This window comes from Pelobates fuscus, chromosome 1, assembly GCF_036172605.1.
Source record: "Pelobates fuscus isolate aPelFus1 chromosome 1, aPelFus1.pri, whole genome shotgun sequence".
In the NCBI taxonomy this organism is placed as follows: Eukaryota; Metazoa; Chordata; class Amphibia; order Anura; family Pelobatidae; genus Pelobates; species Pelobates fuscus.
The window spans coordinates 287737074-287763419 of NC_086317.1; the positions used below are offsets into that span (position 1 = coordinate 287737074).

General features: G+C 38.3%; 1 protein-coding gene across 2 annotated transcripts in view; it reads left to right on the forward strand.

Moving 5' to 3' along the window:
• Window positions 1-26346, forward strand: part of CBLB (Cbl proto-oncogene B) — a 126343-nt gene that overhangs the window by 82016 nt on the left and 17981 nt on the right. For both annotated transcript variants that reach the window (XM_063457469.1, XM_063457470.1), the window contains exons 13-15: window positions 16013-16156; window positions 18516-18598; window positions 18745-18876. In XM_063457469.1, the coding sequence (XP_063313539.1) occupies window positions 16013-16156; window positions 18516-18598; window positions 18745-18876 (359 nt within the window). The remainder of the gene's footprint in view (window positions 1-16012; window positions 16157-18515; window positions 18599-18744; window positions 18877-26346) is intronic.

Below are 26346 nucleotides of genomic sequence, written 5' to 3' on the forward strand. Positions count from 1 at the left end.
TGGTACATTTCTAAATAAAATTAGATCCTAAAAAAATTATATTAATTTAATATTTATTTACAGTGTGTGTATATAATGAATGCAGTGTGTGTGTATGAATGCAGTGTGTATATGAATGCTGTGTGTGCATGCAGTGTGTGTATGAATGCAGTGTGTATGGAGTGCAGTGCGTGTATATGAGTGCAGTGTGTGTATATGAGTGCAGTGTGTGTGTATGAATGCAGTGTGTATATGAATGCTGTGTGTGCATGCTGTGTGTGCATGCAGTGTGTGTATGCATGCAGTGTGAATGGAGTGCAGTGCGTGTATATGAGTGCAGTGTGTGTATATGAGTGCAGTGTGTGTATATGAGTGCAGTGTGTGTGTATGAGTGCAGTGTGTGTGTATGAGTGCAGTGTGTATATAATGAATGCAGTGCAGTGTGTGTATATGAGTGCAGTGTGTGAGTGCAGTGTGTATATAATGAATGCAGTGCAGTGTGTATGAGTGCAGTGTGAATGCAGTGTGTGTATGTGTGTATGTATGAATGCAGTGTGTATGCAGTGTGTGTATGAATGCAGTGTGTATGCAGTGTGTGTATATAATGAATGCAGTGCAGTGTGTGTATGAGTGCAGTGTGAATGCAGTGTGTGTATGTGTGTATGTATGAATGCAGTGTGTATGCAGTGTGTGTATGAATGCAGTGTGTATGCATATAATGAATGCAGTGCAGTGTGTGTATGAGTGTGTGTATGAATGCAGTGTGTGTATATAATGAATGCAGTGCAGTGTGTGTATGAGTGTGTGTATGAATGCAGTGTGTGTGAGTGCAGTGTGTGTGTGTGTGTGTGTGTGTGTGAGTGCAGAGCATTGGTGGGGTGGGCATTTTATTAATTATTATTATTTAATTATTATTGTAATATATATTTTTTTTAATGTTGTTATTATTATTTTTATTATTTTTTTTTTTTTATTATTACCGTATATACTCGAGTATAAGCCGACCCGAATATAAGCCGAGGCCCCTAATTTTATCCAAAAAAACTGGGAAAACTTATTGACTCGAGTATAAGACTAGGGTGGGAAATGCAGCAGCTACTGGTAAATTTCTAAATAAAATTAGATCCTAAAAAAAATATATTAATTGAATATTTATTTACAGTGTGTGTATAATGAAGGCAGTGTGTGCGTATGTGTGTGTGTATGAGTGCAGCGTGTGTGTATGAGTGCAGCGTGTGTGTATGAGTGCAGTGTGTGTGTGTATGAATGCAGTGTGTGAATGCAGTGTGTGCAGGGCCGGTGCAAGGATATTTGCCGCCGTAGGCAAAAAAAAATTTGCCGCCCCCTCCCCCCCCCCATATGTCCTGACTTCCCCTCCTCCTCCCTCAGTGGTCCTTACCTCCCCACCCCCGTGTTCCTTCACCCCCCCCCCGTGGTCCTGACTCACCCCTCCCCTAGTGGTCCTTACCCTCCCCTCCCCTAGTGGTCCTTACCCTCCCCTCCCCTAGTGGTCCTTACTTCCCCCTCCCCTCCCATAGTGGTCCTTATCCCACCCCCTCCCTCTCATAGTGGCCCTCATCCCCCTTCTCCCTCCCATAATGATCCTTATCCCCCCCCATCCCTCCCATAGTGGTCCATATACCCCCCCTCCCTCCCATAGTGGTCCTTATACCCCCCTCCCTCCCATAGTGGTCCTTATACCCCCCTCCCTCCCATAGTGGTCCTTATCCCACCCCCTCCCATAGTGGTCCTTATACCCCCCCTCCCTCCCATAGTGGTCCTTATACCCCCCTCCCTCTAATAGTGGTCCTTATCCCCCCCCCTCCCACCCATAGTGGTCCTTATACCCCCCCTCCCTCCCATAGTGGTCCTTAACCCCCTTTTTTTTGTTATTAATTTTTTTTTTTATTATTTTTTTTTTAATTTTATTTATATATTTATTTTTTTTCGTCCCCCCTCCCTGCTTGATATATGGCAGGGAGGGGGGCTCCTTCCCTGGTGGTCCAGTGGCAGTTCAGTGGGGGGGAGAGGGGGGCTGGCAGAGCTGTAACTTACCTGTTCTGCAGCTCCTGTCAGCTCTCTCCTCCTCTGCGCCGTCCGTGCAGCTCCTTCTATCAGCTCACACTGTAAGTCTCGCGAGAGCCGCGGCTCTCGCGAGACTTACACTGGGAGCTGACCGAGGTGCTGAACGGACGGCGCAGAGGAGGAGAGAGCTGACAGGAGCTGCAGAACAGGTAAGTTACAGCTCTGCCAGCCCCCCTCTCCCCCGGTCTGTATTATGGCAATGCAAATTGCCATAATACAGACAGTGACTCGAGTATAAGCCGAGTTGGGGTTTTTCAGCCCAAAAAATGGGCTGAAAAACTCGGCTTATACTCGAGTATATACGGTATTATTATTTTTTTTATTTATTTTTTCGTCCCCCCTCCCTGCTTGTTAGCTGGCCAGGGAGGGGGGCTCTCACTCCCTGGTGGTCCAGTGGATGGGCTGTAGGAGGGGGGCTGTCAGGAAGCTGTAACTTACCTTCACCGCAGCTCCTGTCAGCTCCCTTCTCTCTCCTCCGTCCGTGCAGCTCCCAGGTCAGCTCCCTCTGCAAATGTCGCGGCCGCGCGGAGCGTTGCCACGGCTCTGACCCCGCGGCTCTCGCGAGAGTTGCAGAGGAAGCTGACCTGGGAGCTGCACGGACGGAGGAGAGAGAAGGGAGCTGACAGGAGCTGCGGTGAAGGTACGTTACAGCTTCCTGACAGTCCCCGGTCCTTATCTGTATTATGGCAATGAAAATTGCCATAATACAGACAACTGACTCGAGTATAAGACGAGTGAGTGTTTTTCAGCACAAAAAATGTGCTGAAAAACTCGTCTTATACTCGAGTATATACGGTACATAATTTTTCTGTGCATTATTTGGGATTATCTATGTGTGCGGACCTACATGCAACTATTGTGACACATTATCTAATTTTAGTTCAGCTAATTGTAGCTTGTTGTAAAAAAAAGTATTTATATGAGCATATCATCCATTTCTGTCCTCATTCGTAAGGGGTCATTCATATGAAAGTATTTATATGTTCGACTCATGTGTATATTCTTATGTGCCAAACAGAATATAAAGGTAATTCATATGGAAAAAAGATAATTCTACAGAAGAAATATAACATTCATGCTATTAAGCAACATATTAACATTTGACAGAAAGAAAAATTAGGAAACCTTGTCCTAATTCATTTATTTAATTTCTGGAAAATTAGTCTTCAGCAATAACATTATTCTGCGTGTTTCTCTGTTGCCAAACAACACATTTATCTTGTAGAAAATGGATGTGCAATGTCTTATAACTGTGATTTTATCTGATTTGTGTTGCTAATGGTAGTTGTTAAAGAAATCTATTTAATCAAACTAGACCCAAAAACATATGATAAAAAAAAACAAACACAAAGATTTCTTTATGTTGGGATGGGGGTGAGGGGAGAGGTGAGTCTGAGGCTGCGCTGTGCTATTTTAAAAATGTTGGAGTTTGAAACAGTACAGCTGGAAACTGCTTAACAATTTTGTGTTAGGGACCTGTTTCACAATCTCGTTCAACTAAAAATCAAAGTCCTTGTCTGTGGCCTTTAAAGCTACAGTTTAATACTTGGCAACAATCCTGATACTAAGAGGGCTCACTATTAGATTAATGTACCACCAACACAGACTGTTTTTTTTTTTTTCTTTCTGCAGTCATGATTCTGATGATACCACCGAAAGATACCCATAAAGTGATTGTGTATAAGGGTTTTTCAGAGAATTTCCACCTATGCAAGTGCTTTTTTTTTTCAACGCCATGTTGCGGCCTTGAGTAGGCATGGTTGACTAAGTGCCTGAATATCTGGTTGTTTTTCCCATTTTACCAGAGTGAGCACCACTAGTACATCACTTTCATATTCCCATACTGACCACATATTCCCTCCAGTTCATTGCTGGCAAGTTATGCAATTTAAAGACCAGTGATAGATTCAACATCACAGTATGGTGCTAAAAGAACCTATGGCAACATGTTATGTCCTAATTGTTTACAAGCACAGACTCTGTAGATCCATGTTAATGCCAAATAACATGGATCTACAGAGTAGAGCAAAGTATGCAAGGGCTAGATGGCTCATTGTTCCTTAGCAATCAGGAAAATTCATTATGGTGACCATTCATTTTCTGCACATTTAATAACATTTTAAATCTTAACTTTCTGTGACTTGGATGTTACAGAGTTTAGGTAAAATAGTTTGGACATTTATGTAGTTTACTTTCTGTGCTTTTACTTCCTGTGTAGTAATGTAAAAAACATAACTATTGTATTAAATTATTTCTTTAGAGCAACTTCAGGAACACGCTTCATGTTTTGTTTTTACAAGTGTGATTTTTTTTGTAATTATTATGATTTTAGGAAAAAATACACCCAACACTTAGCAAATCAGCTTCTGCTCAGCCATAGTTGTGGGCTAGTAATGGGAGAGAGTCCCAAATGAATGGAAGCCAGTTGGAATTTAAAAGTGACTTAGGAAAAGCCAAGTGAAGTCTGAGCCAGGCTATCACCGTGTCCCAGGATCTATGCCAGGAATTGAATATAGCCCAGCAACATCTTTGGCTACATACTGACTCCTAATGAGCCTAGTTAGGAATACAATGGCTTTGAGAATTGGAACATGTTGTGTTCTGCTTCAGCGGAATGAATAAAACCATTTCATGTTGAACTAGAAATTTTTATGCACACAAAGCAAAGCTCTAATGTACCTCTGCAGTGTGCTACTAGGGACAGCCTGGGAGCCATTCCAGTACCTGGCATACGTGCTTCTGTGGGATTTAAAATAAAATCTGCAAAGCTGGCAAATAAAGAGCTACTGGCTTAGTCATTGCCCTAAGAATTCAGATTTTTATTGTTCCTTGACTGGTTGGCTGTCTTATGTAGTTTAACAAGATTTCAAATTGCTTTCTACACACACTTGGCTATCTCAGTGACTTGTGCAACTGTATACATTATACGGTACATAAAAGACTGTTAAAGATTGTGAATGTCTTGGGAAAGAAAAGAGCTGAACTGGAAACTACTACATACCCTATCTAGATTGTTCTGCGGTCATAAATGGTGGTATGCTTAAATAATACTTAATGCCTCAGAAGATGGGTAAACTGGTATTTCAGTGCTAGCCACTGGTGTAAGAAGCCATTTATTTTAGATATACTTTACAGTCTTAACACAAGCATACCTTGCCTGGAAATTTACTTCAAAAAATAAATACGTAGTTGTTTTTTTATACTGAATGTTTGGTCGCATTTTAGGCAGACATGACCCAGGACGGATCTCTTACAGCCATCTGAGGAGTGGCCAGTGAAGTTATCACTAGGCTGTCATGTAAACACTGCATTTTCTCTGAAAAGACCGTGTTTACAGCAAAAAGCCTGAAGGTAATGATTCTACTCACCAGAACAAATTTAATAAGCTGTAGTTGTTCTGGTGACTATAGTGTCCCTTTAATATTTTATCTTGAAAACTTTTTCCTGTTTGTTAATGTTCTAAAACTGGTATATTTTTTAAAAGGACTTCCTAGTATACAAAACGTATGTATCAGGTTCAAATTGTCTAACAATTCCACTTATTCATTCTGCAAGAATAACAAAATCACACAAAAATAATGAAATCGCCCAAATCAAAGCGTTAGTGACATCCTATTCTTAGCTAATTTCCTTATTTTCAGGCAACTGCAGGGGAGGAAATACCGCTCTATTATTTAATATTATTATTATTATATTTTTTTACAAGTCAATAAACCTCCTACGTCTCCTCCGTGGATCTGAGTCCATCACTTCCCTTTCTAATACATATTTGTAATGATATAGATTGTAACTACATTCATGGAAGTTCTGTATTCACCCCAGAGGCAAAAGTTCCATGGGTAGGCAACCTTTGACACTCCAGGTGTTGTGGACTACATCTCTCCTGTAGCTTTGCCAGTATTATGGCAGTAATAGCTTTATGGTAGATATATACCACAACAGTAGGAGTGCCAAAGTTTGACTTTACCTGGCTAAGATGGTTTACTTCATGGTCTTCATTGCCAAAGAAACTCATCCATAGGGGGACTTGGTGCAGAACCTCACCAGTGTTTATGAGGGGAAAAATGTATTTGCAGTAGTTTAGAAACACTAAGATTTTTTTTCTGGAGGGGAGGGTCGGAAGCCGAAAAAGTATGGGGAAAATGAGTGTCTCTTTAATTGTATAATAGGTTTTAGTTCTGCACGACCCTCCCCCCTTATCGGTAGGTGTTTGGAGAAGCCTTCTTAAGAAATGGGGCTGGTTTGAAATCTGCCCTGTGTCAGCAAATTTTGCACATGCCTAGTGTCTTTTAAGAAAGTATATCCAGAATTTTCATTGAGTTCTCATTTGGGCAGCAGAGACAGCTGCCCATGAGTGGAGGCATGCTATAGGCCTCTCTATTCATGTGGCATTGTCGGATGATAGCACCAGGGATGGAGTTACGGGACTCACAGGAGTAAAAAGCAAGACGCCATGTTGGAAGTAACACAGAGAGAGCACTGTAGCAGCAATTTTTGACCCTGGCCAAATGTAAGTTCAAAATATTATATTTTTCTCTCCCCAAATAGTCTTAGTGACTGCCGAAAGAGCTGATTAAGCAAGGTAATTTACTCAAAAGCCAGGGAAGCCTAGGGTCAAACAAAGAGCATTGTGCTGCTTGTCAGTAATCGTTGTCATAATTCCTAATGCACATACCCACCATTTTCTTTAAAATGCTCAGTCACTCCACAGCTGAGACACTCATGCTGTGGCTACTTGGAATATTGCGAAGCTTCTAACTGTAGGACTGGGGCTGTGACTCTGAAGACTTACCCAATTCTGATTTCCATCTGGTTTAATCTATAATGATTGCTAATTCTGTTAACCATGTTAGCTACTTCTTGGCTCCATATTACCACTGCAGATTAATTATAGTGCAAGCTGCAATGCTAATAAGGAGTCTATCAGTATCCTGCTGCTTTAATCCTGGATGCACTGTGTAAGTCAGAAGTAGCAGAAATGGTTTGAATGTATCAGTATATTGATGCTTTAACCATGTGCACACTGTGTACTGAGAACTAATGGAGCAGTTGATGTGTTTCATGACAGCAGCAATATTTAATAGAAAGCTAAAGTTATCATAGCAGGTGCACTACTGAAGATGAGATCATGATTAGGAAAGCTAAGAAGGGGCTAGGAAGGTGGACAGAGAGCTGGAGCATTATACAGAGACACATACTGTGTTGGTATCTCTGTATTGCATCTCTGTGTATTGTATAGGTATCTCTGTATTGTGCCAGGCTCTGTATTATATCTCTATTTTCTCTGTTTGTGTTATGGTTATCTCTGTATTGTACTCAGCTCTGTGTATTTTATAGATACCTTTATGTTGTGCCCGGCATGTTTTATTGTAGGAGCATCTCTGCATTATGTTTAGCTCTCTGTATTGTATGAGTATCAGTGTACTGCATAGGGAGTAGCACAATTCTGGGGGATGAGTTTTAAAACTTCACCAGCCACCAATGATCATTGCACTCCTTTCTGTGTTTGCTATGTAGTGTGATGCTTGATTGCAGTCACATTCTGCATGGTGATGTGTATTTTGATCCATCACCCCCCCCCCCCTGCAACACAGCAATAACTATTCCATTTCCTTTCACCACATGAGGTTTTACAGTTACAACTGAAACAGTACTCCTGTCTCTCTATTCTCATGTGTGCTATACCATTTATATTTTAAACACAAATAATTTTAAAAAGAAGTAAGCCCTATAACAATAATTAAACAAAGAAATGTGTTAGCTATTGGGGAAAAAATTCTAAAAATGCTAAAATTACCACCTTTATATAGAACTTCTCACCACTCAGGTTCCCCTCCCATGCGAACACTCCCTTTATGTCCCCTTTTCTGGTGTATTTAAATGGGTTCTATTTAACGGATCAGCATGGTTTTTTAGTGTGACATGTCATTTCAGTTCAGGGACATGTAGTGTTATTTATACCTAGGGAGAATAAATGCTGCATGCACTTATACAGGCCTCGGGAATATTACATTCTATTAAATACACAGGGGGAAGTGCTTTGCATAATCAAAGTATACTTCTGGTTGTTGGAAATAAAAGGGTGGATGAAATGCTATCACAGCCCACTTCTAACAAGTTCCTTGTGTTTAAACAACTGTAAACCTTATTTAACCTTTTACAAATGTATGTTAAAACAGAGAGTGTTCAAACATTTCAACATGGTTGCAAGGGGTAGTATTTGTAAATTGGCAATCTAGAGAGAGTAATACGTATAGGACTACATTCTTGATTGGTCATCTTCCAATGTTTGCTGAATAGTATGATGCCTGCTTTTGGCTCCAAAAGTCTTTGATTTGTACTTTTGCACCCTCCACATATACACAAACCTCCACACCATTAAGAATGTAATAACACAACTATAAAATGTTGTTGTTTTTTGGGGGGTTTTTTTTTGTTCCATCAAATTCGTTTTTGTTCCATCAAAGTTTCTAATCTCAAAAATATAATTGTATCAATCCTTATGTTAAAACAACTCTTCACCATGCACTATTATACATACATGCAGGCAGGTTGTACTTAAGGAAAAAGAGAGTTCTGTATGAGAGCATACAGTCTACAGGAACATTATTTGTAGGAACAATGGCTTGATTTAATAATTGAGACTTTAGTGGAGACTTTTTTGATAAATCATTTGGAAGCTTTTTCCAATGGTATGAATAGTTTGGGAAGCTTATTCAATCAAGATCAATCAATGTATTTATCAGACGACTATTGCCTTATTTGCTTTCAAATACATTTTAAGTGGTGTTCTCCTATGAATTAACGGTAGACGAAACCTGTATTTGTGTTTTTTTCTTTGCTATGTACTCTTATGGTTCTGTGTGCTTCTGTTTCTTAAAGTGTTACATTCTCTTTAGAATATGATTTGGAATTTGTCTTCTAGTAACAGCAGAAATGTTTGACATTTTGTTTTATTTCTTGGGAGCTGAGGGTTGAAGTTTCCTTTTACAAAGATATTTGTATTCCAGCCTGATCTTTAATAGGTACTAAAGGATTGCATTTTTTTTTTTACTGGTGATTTGTCACTTTCCTCGCTGCTTTTAGCGCAGATCTTTTATTTGATGTTTACAGCCACTGTACTAATAGAAATGGAAAATTAAGATATATCGAGCGTTTAAACAATCCTCTATGTCTATGCTATGTTTTTTATTAATATTATCTTAGGCAGTTGCAGTCATGTGTTAAAATAAATGGATGCAGAATTCTGAGCTCTAAGAATGTGCCCTCTAGTGGCAGCAAAGCAATTTACCATCCACAATCTGCATTTTACTTAGAGCACAACACATTTGTCTTGTCAGGCCATACGATCTCTGAGGTTCTAAAGATAAAACAATGTTAGACATAGATAGACTTTAGATTTCTTTTAATTCATTCGTGGCAGACTTCTTGTAAGGGCATTCATGATATTATGGGTTTGCCTGGTTGTATATGAAGGAATTAATATAACTGCAGACCGTTGCAGACAGCTAAATATTTCCTGTTATGCGTTGCAGCTGTCTGATTGCACTTAGTGGAGGAATCCCCAAAGATTGAATAAGGGAAATGTATTATTAATGATTTAGAAACACACAAGTATTGAAAGTAAAAGGGATAGTAAGTGATAGTGTGTCTGCAATAAGAATGTTTTTTTGTTTCTTACTTTCCTGGCAGAGTAAAATATGGTTGATGCTTACAAAAAGCACAACATTTATAATAGAGTGCCTCAAATGCAAAATATGCATTTATTTTGTTTCTATTTAGTTTTCAGCAGATGTTGTATGGAAGGCTGTGATCAGAAGAGTATATTTATCAAACTTTATAAATATATAATATATGTACATAGGGGATTTTGTAGTTTGTGAAGTTTGTATCATGTGAAAGAAAATGCTATTGAGGGGCTTAAATGGTGACATAGGTTAGTTTGTTTTTTTAAATCACATGATTTAAAATAAATCATTAAAAATAAGGCTACAATTAGGGTAATGGCTAGAATTTTCTTTTTAGAGCAGCACAGTTACAGTTTACCCAAGGTTGGTGGAAGTCACACATCTAAGCATGGTGGGTTAGGAGCTAGGGTGAGGGAATCATGATGGGTTTCTCCCCAGCTTCCCTCTTATTTCAGTTTTTGGAGACTGAAAGGTGCAAATAGGATCTGCTAGCCAGGGGCATAAGTCATACAAATCTCAGGCAGGTGGGGAATGTATGTTCAAGTAATGCATTGAGACATACTGCACATAGTTTGTCACACCATGCTTTTAATATACTGCGTGAAATCACCTACTGTGCAGTGTAGAATTTAAAGATATGACTAGTTTGTTGATGTTTACTAGTGTGACCTGGATAACGATATAATTTGCTTGATCTTTAACATATATTTTTTTTTTTTTTTTAAAACAGCATCTCATTCAAAAAAAAAGAAAATAAATTGCAAGGAGCACCTCCCCCCCCCCCCCCCCCCCCTCCCAATTGTTTTACATTGCAATTTTAGTAACAGTGTTCCCAAAGTTGGGGAGCCTGGGTTCTGGCACCTCTGCCTCCCAGCTTCCTTCTTTTATGCTCTGCAGTATAATGTTTAGCTGGGCAGCAGGCTGCCCTGTTAAACCTCGATCTTGCGTTGTTATGGGGTGACATAATTCCTTTAATTGTTAATGTTTTATTCAGTGGTATAAATTCCAGAGAATGTTAGTCCCACCTTTAAGAGAGAATTTGTTCATTTAAATTAGAAATAAATAAAAAAAACACCACTTTGAGGAGTCACTAGAGCACAGTTTGATGCAAACGTAGGGCTGTTCACAAAGTTTTTCCCTTTGGGGATTATACAATAGTGTGATTTAGGAACGGCATACTGTTTTAACCCCTTAAGGACCAAACTTCTGGAATAAAAGGGAATCATGACATGTCACACATGTCATGTGTCCTTAAGGGGTTAAAGGCCTAAGATTAAGGAAATGAATTAATTAATTATTTTACAAGAATAGGAGAATACAATGCAATACAGTGAGGACTATTAATTGTATACCATGTTATTGGATAATTAAATGTAGCTTGACACATTTTGGCACGTCGTCTACATATTATAGCATTATTTGTATGTGTTATGGTAGCAAAAATGGTAATTTAAGTTTGCTTTCACCTCCCAGCAGCTGTATAATAGATGAGGTAATAATAAAAGCTATTTTTGGTATTCTGAACATTGTGCCTCATGATTTTGGCAAGTATCGGAAAAAATGCATTTGTTGTGATAATCCATGACTTGCCTCCGAGCTGTCAATGTAGTGAGGCAGTTTTAACCACGGTGTGTATAAGAAATGAGCATGTGATACACTATAACAGGTTATTGTTAGTTTCCTTGTAACAATCGGGAAACATTTCAGTGGCAGCCTTTCCTTTATATATTCAAATGCGACTCCATTGAAAACTAATTACTGAATGTAATCGTTTTTTTGCATCCTTAGATAGCATAATCCCCGAACACAGGATTGAGCAATAAGGTTCTTCAGGGATAATTTAACTGCTGCAATGCTATGCAGTTAACTCTGCTGTGTATGTTACAGAATTTCAAGATTCATAGTTACGAACCTAAATAAGGTCTAGACTTGGACTTATTTCCCATCCCTGTGACCAAGTAGGGTTATAATTTTCTTGCTAGGACTCTGGAGAATTACAACAATTTTTTTTTGTAATTTGGAATTTAAATATATCTGTTCTCTACCATCCCTGTTAACACTGTAACTAATAAAATTTCACTCGAAAAATAATGGGAGTTGTTGTTATATCACACAATAGCTGTTAAGCTATCATTTGACCAGCAATGTCAAACATTGTTTGCAAACCTTCTTGGTAAAAGGCTATGGATTCTTTTTGACTTCAATATCTTTTCAAAATATAACAAAGAGTCAAGGATGTTAGTTTGATATCCTACAGTTTCTATCAGGATATTATATCATCCTTATGGAACAAAGCATGAATACTAGATATTGTTTTTACAGTGTTTTAATTCACCCAACGGAATTGCTCACGTTGCAGCAATTGAAAAATGTCAGAATCAATTCTGGTATAACTTTCTTCTCAAATAAGATCTGTTGACTTAAATAAAAATCACAATTCTTTATTAAAACGTATGAGAAGAAATAAGATGCAACTCAAATAAGAAGGTATAATATTTTTTTATGATTAATAATAAAATCATACAATTTACCTTTTTAAGTCCCGGTTATAAAAGATGTTTTGTACATTCTAAATTAGTCTTACAGATCAAGTTATAAGCTCCTATATTTTGCACTATATAAATGTAGAGTGATAGTTTTGTTTGTTTTCTTTTTTTTTTTTTGTTTTGTTTTGCTCTTGTTGTAGTTTAAAATGTGTGCCGCTAGTCAGAGAGGTAGGGGCTGTTAGTTCTTTGAAACGGTAGAAATCAATAAAAATATACGCTTCCTTTCTGTGTTCATACGTCCGTCTTCTTGTTATTTAGGACTACATCCTATAGTGCTAGAAAAAATGTGTAATATTACCTCTTTGTATCTATTAAAGATGACCAGAGATATAAACGTTCTTCTTTTTCCATTATTGTTCTGCCAGTGAGACAATTTCTTTTGTAGTCAATTCTCTGTATTTGTAAGAAATAATATTTCATCATACTGCAAGACAATTCTGTCTTCCAAGCCTATGTTAAGAAAAGTTATATTTTTCCTTTTAATAACATGTGTTGGATATCAGTCTATTATTGATTTGCTTTTCTTGAATTATCTGTCGACTGCAATGGGTTTTGCTTTTTGTTTTATTTATTTTTTTTACAAAAGGAAAATGGCAACAAACACGCCTTTACTTGTTTTTGGGTCAGGGGGATCAACATTATTTTTGCTGTTCCCCCTTTCATTGATCTTATATATCTTATACACTGTAAAAATGATTTGTACAGTAATATCATATTATAACCCTTTGTGGTTTAGAGCAAAGATAGAAGCAGCAGCAGCAACAGCATAAAACACATTTCCAGGCTTCTCACCTTATTCATTAATGCACACTTGCTCTCACTGCCTTAATCAGACCATATTGCACGTTTAATTACCTCTTAGTCCCTTAGAGTAATTTGGATTTATTGTATTCGCTTCAGTTGTTTATTATACCAAATCCTTACTTGGATGTGAAGGTTTTACATTTGCTAGCAAGGTTTATATGTCAATTTGATCCTGAGAGACTGCATGCCATGGATATGTGATAAGTGATTAAGGGAAGAGTAAGAAGGGCATTAATGCATTGAAAACCAACGCAGTGATTATTGGAAGTTGTATCCTTTTTATTTATTCATTTTCGTAATGTTAAAGGCCATAATAGTCCAATGAAAAGTAAAATGGCCGTTCACTGTTATGTTTATCTGGGTGCTGACATTTTCCAGCATTAAGTTTTCGAAAGCTCTCCTCTGGGCTACTTGGTAAATGATTCAATACAGTCTGTCCCACCTGCGCTACTACTAAGCATGATGGTTTCTGTACTTATTCGAAACATTTCCTATTTGAGCTACTTAAGCAGGTTTGTAAACCTCAGGGCAGGAATTTACTTCTTATTGAATGTTAAGATATTGAATGTGTGCACTCCAAGTAAACAAGATAACTATTTCTTTGTCAAACTTGGCAAGGTAAAAATCTCTGTTTGACCATTCAAAGTGGGGACTTGAATGCAATTTTTGAACCAATCCTTAATCATTCTATTAAGCATAATATTGTGCACCCCCATTAGAATTCAAACCTTGTCAGGAAATCCACTAGGGTACGATGCTTATCAGATGCCTGGAGAATACTGCAAACACGGAAAGAGATTACACTTTTTATTTAAACCTACATGTTGACTGTATTGATATTCATGTATTGATTAATTGTATTCTGATTTCACTACACCAAGTGAGAATTCTTAAATCTTGTAGGATTTGTAGCATGACTTTCTGCCTTGTAACCCGGAAGTGCAGCTCTTTTTGAATATCAATTAGTGATGACATCTCTAAGGTTTTTGGGTTACATTTAAGACTTATATTCAGGGTTTTCAGATTAGCATTTTTTCAGCTTCATTGATTTTCGCAGTTGAAATAGAACTGCTGGCACCGTCAATTAAGATGAATCCAGATTTGGCAGGTTTTGGTATTGGGCACAAGAGAATATTAGATCAACATGTTTGCTGATAATATTCTCTTCACTGTAACTAACCTCCGGATCTCCTTACCAAATCTTTATGCTACCAAGCAATTAAATGCAGACCTGTCGGGTTATAAACTAAATCAAATGAAATCTAAAGTCTGAATGTCAACATTGATATGGAGGATTTTGATGTGATAGCGAAATTCTTCGAATTTACAATCTGGATGTAAAATATTTATTATTAGGGTTTCAAACTGAAGGCAGACAGAAAAATTATGTAACATCACAATTATCTATCATTGTAGATCTCAGAAAACTACTGAAGAGTAGTTTTCTGATATCTCTTTTATAAGTCATGTCTATGTGGTTCAAATGGTGATTCTTTTGAAAATGTTGTGTCTATTTTGATGCTTGCCAATAATAATCTGCAGAAATATATTATGGCATTTATTTGGGGATAAAATATTCCGCCTTGCAATTCATGTCACAATTAGATTAAAATTGTAAGGGGGTTTCAGAGCAGCAAAGCTAGAACTGTTTTAACATGCTGCCCAATTTTCCCAGATGCTTAGGTATAACTCCCAACAGAGAGACATGCTGGGTTGATATCAAGAGCTCCATATTCCAATCTGTGCAGTAACTCTGAAGGCTAGGTCAAGGAGAGAAGGACTGTCTTTGACCAATCCCGATATGTTCCCTAATGTGAGCAATATAAGATTCCATGAGGTCTGTGGTGTTGAACTGGGAGAATTTGATTGATCAGTGAGACAAGAGTTTGTCTTGATCTGTGATATTGTTTACTGTATAGAGGTTCAATCACTGGTATGCAAATATTATTGGATCAATTCATTGTTTTGAACTGGTGGGGAATTTCCTGACAAGTCTGCCTGCTGAGTAATTCAATGCTACCCTTACTACCTTTGAGTTTCAGAGTAAGTTATGTCTCAGTGAAAAGTGTTCTATATCTCTAATCCCCTACATCCTGTTAGAAAATCAGATTAAGTGTACGACACACTATCAGTTATTATGGGACAGAGACTTGGAGGTATCTATTTCAGGGAAGGAGTGGTAGAATGCATTTGTTGCTGCTGAAAAGATTATAATTTGCACAGCCATACATTTGTATACATGCATTTAAATATTTCTCTTGTTGGTATCTTGACCACTAAAGATTGAGCAGAATATGCCCAACCCGCCCATCAGTATGTTCAAAAGGTTGCAAAGAGATTTGTACTTTTTTTCCAATGCTTGGTGGTGGTCAGCTGGGATTGGATACTTTTGAACCACTGTATTTTGCTTATTAAATTATGTCATGGGAGATGTAATCCACCTTGATATCAAAATCACTTTGTTAGAAACCAAATGTGCTCATCCTGCACAGATTTGTATTGACTAACTTTATAAAATAATGAACTATATAAAAACTATCTTTAGTTGCAGCACTGCCAAATTCAGGAGACTGATCGCAGTACATTATCCCCATGCGTTGGTGGTACTGATGCATCAAAGCTGCCTGTCACTACATATTCCTATTTGTGGTGTTCTCAAACTGGGAATGGCCTCTCCAACCACTGATATGTTCTGCTCAACCAGAGAATACTGAATGCAGGAATAAGCTTTCACAGACAGTATGAATACACATTTCCTTATTAAATACAACTGGAGAAAAACGTGTTTTTACTTTGTACTGTGTGAATATAGATCGTGAGTCAATGTATCAATGTAAGTAGGCAATTGCATTGAATAGTTGAAATATATATATATATATATATCTTTGTATATCTATTTTTTTTATCTAGGTGTCCTTTATTACTAAATTCTTTGTCATATAAATCGAGAAATTCCATAGAGGACGATGAAGGTGAATACAAAATCCCTTCCTCTCATCCAGTATCTGCACGCCCACTTCAGATTCACTGTCAAATTGTCAAACCTTTTTCTGGGTAAGACATTACACAATTTTACTTGATTTGTAAATGTATTTATAATGTGTAGAAGAAAATCAATATAAGCAAAGTGGTAACTCTGATGTAAGTAAATGCAATCACCAACACTTAAGGTAACTCTTAAAACCGCTGAAATAGTAACACAGTAAACGGTGGTGTGGGATTAAAAGTTTACCTTTAGTATAGGATACACCATTACAATGTAATACGTCTTCAAATGGTGCTCTCCTATACATATTACATAGTAGTAATATGATAAAATCTTCAAATATTAATGCACTTAGAATGCACAAAGAATAAAAAGATTCACACAGTGTAAAATGTAGCAACATTACTAAATTGGCAAGGTAACATATTGCGCTTACAACTAAAAAGTACTGGTGAAATAAACAGTGCTTGAAGACAAGTAGTCCAAAAAGACCCCTCTAGCTGAAGCCGCAAGGAATGAACCTCTAGGCTAGAAGTCAGCCTAAATACGGGCTAAAAGCCATACGGGCTAAAAGCCAGAAGATACATCTCTTATAGACAGAGATGGCGGCGCTGGTTCAGTGGTACTTGGTATTGCTGGAGAAGAAGTCTCAAACCGGTTCGTCCTGTGGACTTTCTCAAGGAAGGCTGCATAAACATTCTTTCCTTACAATCTCCTTAAATACCCCTGATGCAAGCCTACAACTTCCAAATACTGATCAGCTGGATAGATAACAAAAACATTGCTGTCACATTCTTATGAGGGTAACTTATAAGTCCTGCTTGCACAACATAAATGGCAAGACACCGTACCATGTCTGCATACGCAATCATTATCTGCACTGACATGCTTAGGGTTGGAATATATCTACTTTCAGAGACGAATATATACTATAAACGTGTACACTTCTCTGGTTGATGAATAAATTATCTTTCATTTGAAGATCCTTTTTGTATCATCCAGCAAAATGTATACGTTTACAGTATATATTAGTATCTACAAGTACAGTAGATATAATCCAAGTACAAGCTTGCCAATCCAGATAACGGTCACAAATGCAGACGTGGCAAGTTATCTTGCCATTTATGTTGTGCAAGCATGACTTATGTCGCCCTCATGAGAATTTGGCAACCATATTCTTGATTATCTAGCTGATTATCATTTAGAATTCTGTACGCTTGTGGAGGGGTTATTTAAGCAGGTTGTCAGGGAAGGACGTTCATGCAGCCCTCCTTGAAAATGTCCACAGGATGAAACCGGTCGTACACTTCTTTCTCTGCGTTTTATTCCGAGCACCAGCAATACCAAGTACGATCGTGCCAATGCTGCTATCCCCATCTATGAGAGACAGAGTTTCTGGCCTTTATCCCGGACAACATTCAGACTGACTTTTAGCCTAAAGATTTATGCATTGCTGCTTCAGCTGGAGGGATCCTTTTGGGCTACGTGCTCTTTTAGCGCTGTTTATTTTACCAGCGCTTTTGTCTTGTAAGAGGTACCTTGCCAATTTTGTAATGTTGTTACTTTTTACACCATGTGAATATTTTTATTCTTTTAAGTGCATTAAAATTTGTTACCATATTACTACTACAATATTCATATTAAAGAGCACTTTTTGAAACCGTATTACATTGTAATGGTGTATCCTAAGCTAAAAGGTAATTCCTATTATTTGGTCTGTTTCACATTCTTTTAATCAGACAACATTTCTTTCTGTCTTTATTATATGTAAAACAGGAGTCATACACATACAAAATTATTATTGCAGGTTTTAAGACATGTATGGTACAAAATCCTAATGTTTGGTCTGGATATTTAATACCCACTATTTTTTATACATTTCTGATTGATTCATCTCCAGCTATGATATCCTTGTCTCTGCTTTTTGAAAGCAACTGAAAGTAAATCAAATAAGATGAACAACTTTATAAGTTTTTGCATTTTCTACAAATCCCATGCGTTTTGCATCTTCCTGTAGTGAGTTAACAGCTAATCTTAAATTTCCCATTGTTTTCAATAAGAGAAATAATAGCTAAGTATATCTCTTAAACACTTGAATTTATGCTATTTATAGTACAGCACTCACCAGCAGTTCCGCTTATCACAAAATGCAAGTAGAACTGCTTCCCTACCTGATAACCGCAGCATAGTTGCCATAATTTCACTGATATGTTTATTTACTTAAGAAGTGAGTACCAGGGAAAGCCATGATTTGTCTGTCCTGTTGCAGAGGGTAAGAGTTTCAGCCTCCATGGATCGATTTTCTTCAACTTAATCAGCCCATTACTTGCTGAAACCCCGAATTGTTTTTTTATTTCACTTTAGATAACCTGTGCTTTAAAATATGTAAAGGCTACTAGTTTAATTGCTTCTTTCCATCTTTTCTAGTCTGTGCGAGAATGGACAATGTTTGACCAATGGTACGCACAATGGAATATCTGAGAAAAAAAACCTAAAACCTCCAGACAGTGGTATGCAGTTATTAACGCATTTCTATTGTTTTTTTTTTTTGTCTACCTCACATTTCCTGCATGGTTATGTAGGTGGATGCAAATCTCCCACACTGTGGGGATTAAAACATAACAGTGCATCCAACTTATTTTGTTGTAATGTTTAGGTGACGCCTTCGCTACAAGTTCACTACCAGTTCCTTTACCTCCTGCACGGCCTTCATCTAGAGAAAACCAGCCACATGTTTCTTCTCTCATCAGGACACCCTCCGGTTATGATCTTCTGGTACCCCATCCAGGTGCAGATATAGACATTTATTTTGCTGTTTAATACAATTATTTTGCGATAGAGTGAAATAAATGTATAATTAATAACAATTTAGAATCATGTGATTCGAAAAAGTTAAACCTACCCCTTGTGGCAATGTATCATCATTATTAGACTTACGAGAAGTTTCTACTTTGTGCTTAAAGGGACACTTCATTGCCCAAATTTAATATAATATGTAAAAATCACTGTTTAGTATATATACCCAAAATTAATACGTGCATACATTTATTGAGGCATATCTAGAAACAGCTAACAAAAGTTGCAATTCTGCCTTTGCCACTCCCCCCCCCCCCCTTCTAACCCCACCCAGACTTTCTGTGTCTGTCCAATCACAGACATTCCAATGCTGATCAATGAGTAGTTTTTGCAACTCAGGTGCTATGAGCTATTGATGCCTCTTGCATTTAGCTCCACTGAGCAAAGCAATCCAGGAAGTAACAGTACCTGTTGTCTGCTTGAAAGCCAAGAGGGTGTAACCAGTATAATTTATAAAAGTGTAAATTTCTCTTGAAATCTGCAATTTTTGCAAAATGAAATTAAAAAACAAACAAAAAAAAAAAAACACTCTTCATACATAAAAATTCACAGTCACCTGCACTCCAGGGCTGCCAAATGTCTTATGCCTGGTGCTGCTCCACAATGAATTTAAAAATATAATAAGTACAAAATAAAAATCCTGATGAAAGTTTACTATATTAACTGAAATAATGTTGTTGTTTTTTTAAATTTTGTTATAAAACATACATATTTATATATGTATTTAACATGTATAGTTTCTTAGGTGAAATATAGTATAGTGCAAGTCCATGTTTTTAGCAGTGTACCTGCTTTACTAGCCAAAGGCTTAAAGGGCCACTGTAGACATTAACACAACTTAGCTTGCACAGCCTTCCTAAACACTACCTGAAAAAAGAACCTAGTTATTTTAGGTTCCTGTGTTGCACAGTGTTTAAGCTAGAATTTCTTAACTCATGCTCTGCTAATAGCCTCCTAGACCCTGCATGAAGCTCCTGTGTGTGATTAAGGTTCAATTTGCAGAACAGAAGATAAAAACTTCTAACCAAGTTAACACCTGATTGAAAATGAAATCATTTTTTTTCATGCAGTTTGTGTCAGTCACAGTCAGGGGAGGGCTGTGTAAACAGAGACAAAAGTAATTTAACTCCTAAATGACAGAATTGAGCAGTGAGACTGCAGGGGCATGATCTATACACCAAAACTGCTTAATTAAGCTAAGTTTTTTTTTTTATATATATACCTATTATTATTTTTATTGTTCTCTCTGTGTTTTATATGTCATTGTTAATTTCTATATTACTACCTGCTTATATTTCATTTTATATATTATCTCTGTGGCGCCACCTTTCTCTCCATCCTTAAAGTTGTTTTGATGCCTATAGTATCCCTTTAAGTAAAACTGGACAAACTAAAATTTAGTTTTTTTTTTTTTTACCATTTGGTATAGTGCCTTTAGGTGCAAACTGAAATCATATGTTTATCAGTGATCTGTTTTTACACAATCTACAAGCCACAAAGAAAATTCAGTGCAGTTAATACAGAAAGTATGTCTGAGATAAATCTATTTTAAAGAACACTAAGGCATTAGGAATAGATTTTGGTGCCTCCGAAATCTAAATAGAAACTGGGGTAAGGGGTATAACTTGCCTTTTATTCCAGTGCTGAAGAGTACCTGCAGCCACTTAGTGTGCCTCCAGCAGTGTCACACCAACGCTTCTAAACATCCAATCCAATGCTCCTCATAGCATTGGGGACAAAAGTTCATGCGCACACCGTGCTGTGCTCCTCCATTGAAATGGATGTTACCTGCGAGAGCCGAGTTTGACTATGTCAGAAAGACAGCCACTAGAAGCATATTGAACTTAGGAATGTAAGCCATGTTGTGCCTTAAATAACCCAGACCACTTCATTGTGATTAAGTCTGGGTGCCTTTAGCTTGTTTTAAATTCTATCAAGACTCTTTCCATGGTTGTTTGTTCTGAGAATTTCCATAAAGGTTTACTCCAACACCATAACCACTCCAGTGATTTGAAGTGGTCACGGTGCCTGGAGTCTGTGTGTGCTGCATTTCTCCAGTGTTACTGGGGTTTCTTCGCCCTGCCCGAACTAGAATTCCAGATTGTTTAATGTAAATTCTATGCAACATTCATTGTACAGAATGTCAGTAATTGGCTGAGAGCAGTTATCTCACACTCTCGGGCAATGAATGGTGACAGCAGTGGCTTCCTGGCTTTTGCGTCTCTGCATGCTCTAGTAATTATGATGCTTTGAGTAACCATTTAAAAGAAGAACAGAAAGTCAGTTTTGCATGAGACAAATGTGGTGCCTTGTAGTTTTGAATTTGGAATATATAAAGCTACTTAGTAAAACCAAGTGTAACAGAAGCATTAGGTTAGGTTTCTTATTGAATACAAGATTCACAAAATGTGCAATCCTAGGCACTGTTTATCTACAAGTGTATCAATTGTTTTAAGTGTTATTGGTAGAAATGTATAGAATACATACAATTCAATCTAAAAGTGCATTGTGCAATACATACATAATAAAGGTTGTACAAACGGTGAGCATCAATGAACATGTATAAGTGATGGGCACAATAACACAATCTCATTTAGTGCATGAGTAGCATGCAATACTAAGATATTTACATTATGAACAACATGAACAAGAAAAACAATTTAGAAAAACAAAATGAAGAACACCGGGGGAATTTGTAAGCTGTTTAACTGTGTGGGTGAACACATTTGGGTAAAGCTTGTGCCTAAGAGGCATCGGAGTACAAGTGCAGTGGCGGAGTTACTGTGGTCACAGGTGTCTCAGCCGTGACCATGGACGTCACTCTAGGAGGCCTTGTTATCCTGTGGACCCCTGCGACCATGGTGCCCGCCGGCAATGTGGTGTGGCCATCGGGTGGCCAGTGCTGTTTGGATCATCCGATGACAAAGTATTTCCAGCACGACCAGGCCCCCCGTGATGATGTCTGAGCGCTGGGAGGAAGTGACAGCCGGTCACTTCCTGCCAGCAACCACCAGGAGAAGGAGAGCGCCGCGCGGGAGCAGAAGGAAATTATGTAGTCAGAGTGGGAGCTCTGACTCCCATCAGCCTTAGCCAGCCAATGGACACCAGGGAAGTCACTATCTTGCACCTAAAAAATAGAAAACAGGAGGGTGACTAAAAAAAAATTACATTTTGCACGTGTGTGTGTATCTGTATGTTTTTCTGTGTGTCTGTATTTGTATCTGTGTGTCAGTGTGTGCCCTTAGGTATCTGTATGTGTGTCACTGTTTGTATTTGTACGAGTGTCATTCTGTGTATCTGAATGTTTGTCATTATGTGTCTGTGTATCTGCATGTGTGTCTATATGTGTATCTATCTGTATGTGTCTGTTTTTCTGTACGTGTGTGTTTGTATCTGTGTCTGTGTATTTGAATGTGTGGCATTCTGTGTGTCTATGTATCTGCATGTGTGTAAGTGTGTATACCTGTGCATCTGTATCTGTATTTGTGTTTGTGTAACAGCATGTGTCCATGTATGTATTTGTATGTGTTATATGGTGTGTGTCAGTGTATCTGACACCGCCACACATTATGTCACCCTTCTTCACCCTGCCACACTCACAATAACTCCGTGAATCCTGTCATTTATCCATGTCCGGCCATGGGACTGGCAAAACAAAGCAGCCCTTGAAAATAGTCCATGCCAGCCCAATAGGTCAATCTCACTGACACACACAGACAAGTTGACTGGTACAAACACACAAATCTAGTACAGACAAACTGACACACACAAAAACGTACTACAGACAAGCTCACTGTCACACACACATGCTCACTACAGACAAGCTTGCTGACATACACATGGTCACTACAGACAAGCTCACTGACGCACACATGCTCCCTACAGAACAGCTCACTGACACACACATGCTCACTCACTGGCAGACATATACACACACAAGCTCACTCACTAGCAGCCACACACACACACAACCTCACTCACTAGCAGGCACACACACACAAGCTTACTCTCTAGCAGACACATACACACAAGCTCACTCACTAGCAGGCACACACACACACATACAAGCTCACTCACTAGCAGGCACACACATTCAAGCTCACTAACTAGCAGGCACCCCCCCACACACACACACACACAAGCTCACTCACTAGCAGGCACAGACACATACAAGCTCACTCACTAGCAGACACATATACACACACAGACACACACAAGCTCACTCACTAGCAGGCACACACAATCACTGTCATGGCTGAAGCTTACCTGTCACTGGTAGGTGAATTTGTCATTCTCTGGCCTCTTTCTTCCAGCAGGGTCAGCAGCTTGCCTGTGGGGGTGGAGCTTACTTGAGGGAGGTTGGGCTTGTGTTCGGGAGGTGCGTGGGTGGGCATGTGGTGGCGAATTGCTTTGCATTGTAAAGGGAGACTGACCGGTCTCCCTCTGGCCGCCAGCAGTCTAATTACACCCACACCGCACCCCCCTCTTTAATCCACTCGCACTGACACAGGCTGACACAGCCCGAGGGGAAAATCATTTAAATGAAATTAGCTTAATTTAGGGCTGTCTGATCGGCTCCAGGTGCCGCGGCCCACTGGGAAATGTCCCAGTATTCCAGTGGGCCAGTACGGCCCTGCCCATGCCATCCTCCCTTCCAATTGCTCTGCCATACTCACCCCCAATCCTATAACACATGCCCTCCTTCACCCTGCCACACTCACCCTATCACAGTAACCCCTTCAATTCTATCATACTCAGCCACCCCAACCATGCCACACTTACCCTGTGGGGTATGAATGAGACACATGGGGGGCTGGGACCTGCAAATTTGACACATGGTGGGGCCTGGTGGGGAGGGGAAAAAGACTTATGAGGGGGGCCCCAGGGCAATTTTCGCACTTGGGCCCCACGGTTTCTAGTTACGCCTCTGTACAAGTGTATCCATATTCTTTCTTCTACGATGCTGTAATAACTGTCTAAACTTTTAGACCTTTCATTTTCTGAATGTGCTTTGAGGTTTGCCTTCTTTTCCAAGCTTATCAATATCCACTGGCTACAAAGCAATTACAATCCTAAAAATTATTAATATAATGCAAACTTTTTGGTTTGTACGAGCCATCTACCTGTCTCTTTTTTTATAATCTGATGCAATATTTGTAACACTCTGATTTACATGGTAAATGAATGGGGTGTTTACAAAGTGTCTTAATTTGCTAAGATGTGAGTACTCTGTGTAATTACATACCAAGTTACCTGGAGGTTTGCAGATTGATTAGGCAAAGGCAGGAGGTTCACTTTTGTATTCATTTACCCTTTCCCTATCAGGCAAACTTGCATGCAGACTTGCCTGAAAATAATGTGCAATGTAAAGCATTCTTTCCTCTTCGCTTTGGCTTCACTCATGATTGGATCTCTCTTTTATTTACTTTTTTTGGTTCTTCGATTATTACACAATATTTCAATGTAGCTCCTCTTATGTGACACATAACATCACAAATAGATAGAAACTAGGAGAAAACTTGTTTGCAAATAATTATGTTCTTCCCACATAATTCAAGAATTAACCAGCTTTTATTTACCATTTTAGTTTTTCTGCTTTGTTTTACTTGGTAGTGCCACAGACCAGACTTTGTTATACTTCCAGATTTGAAATACAGTGGAGACACAAAGTCTGTAAAACTTTCAGTACTATCTATATTTCTTGATTTGACTATTCATTGAATCTCTTTTAGATTAAGAAACTCAAATAAAATAACTTAGTTTGTCATATGTCATTTATTCATGTCTCTGTAAGTATTTTGATCTAACATTGATTTTGTTGTTAAAACAAAGGGGAAAGGTATACCAACACTAAGATTTACCGGCTATTCTTATTATTAGTACGCTGTACAATTGGTGGTGGTGGGGGGAACAGACGGAAAGTATAATATGAACGGACCAATACAAAAGGTAAATATGGTCCTGCACAAGAGCTGGAATCTATCCACTGACCCTCTTCTATACAGAGTATTTAGCTAGTCTGTGTGCTTGCAAACAATGGAACCTATGTGTATCGACAATGCATGGTGTTGCATTAATGTGACGAGTCGGCACTGGGTAACACACATACAGGCACGGTCATTAAAGGCAGCTTGTAAGCTGTTTTGGCCACCAAGCACCCTTCTGTCACTGCCTCTCAGCCCGCACTGGCGGAAGGACTGATTGGGGAAGGTAAGGACTTTCCCTAACTGCTGTTAGCAAATCACAGGAGTGTCAAAATGCCACCTTGCCAACGTGCCGCCTAGAGCCATGGTCCTATCAGAACCTATGGACGGGCCAGCCATGAGTGCTAGGTTCATTATTATTATTATTTATAGCACCATCAGATTACGTAGCGCTGTACAATGGACAAGGTTCATCACAACACATAACAATAAATGGTCACTCCAAGTACTGGAAAAACTACTTGTGCAGGTTATCTTGCAAGAAGTTAACCTGTCTGTGTTGCTTCTAACTATGTGAATTTGCAAACATCCTCCACTCGATAGTTCTTACAGGACAAAGTTGCCACTCCCTCTGCCCATACCTGCACGCATAGTGTGTACACAGTCATGGGAAAAGAAAGTACACACTATTTAAATTCTATGGTTTTAGATACCAGGACATAATAACAATCACCTGCTAAAACTTTGGCTTTTGCTTTCCTATGGAAGCTGTAAATATGTACTAAGTTTTTCACAAATGGCTTCTCCATTGTGGCTTTATTTTTGTTAAATAAATCATGACATAGTGTAATATATTTATATACATTGATAACAGTGGGACGGCCAAGAGTGGCTTAAAGATCTCTGTTACATCATGGTCTAGGGCCTAGGTACATGTTTATAAATTTTATTACAAGTAACTTCTTTGGGTAAGAAGAGAAAAAAAATGGTCAACTTCAACCTCAAGAGTTTCTTTTAATGAGAAAAAACATATTTTAAGGAAACTAATAGAAACATTTATTTAACTTGGCAGGTCAAAACAAGTATTTCCTGTGGTAATTATGGTAAAGTATTGCCTCTGAGGACATGTAATTCACACCTCCCTGTTTCCCATTAAAGCTTTAAATCCTAAGAAGACCAACTTCAGAGCTTGAAGAATGAACCACAAAGAAATCTGTTTATTTTTAAATCCACAGAACAAATGTTTTTAACCTGAAATATTTGAATTTACCAATTTGAATTTAATTAGGAAACAGCCAGTATAAGAACAATCTATGTATCTGTCTATCTATCTACATCATGATAAACAAACTGCTTGCTCTTGTTATCTTGGCACTGTCAGAAACCTGACGAGACAATATTTCTTCTTTGTTCAGCGTTTTATTAAAAAAGCTTTCGCTAGTAGTGCCACTGGATGCATTTTGTATTTGCTGCATTTT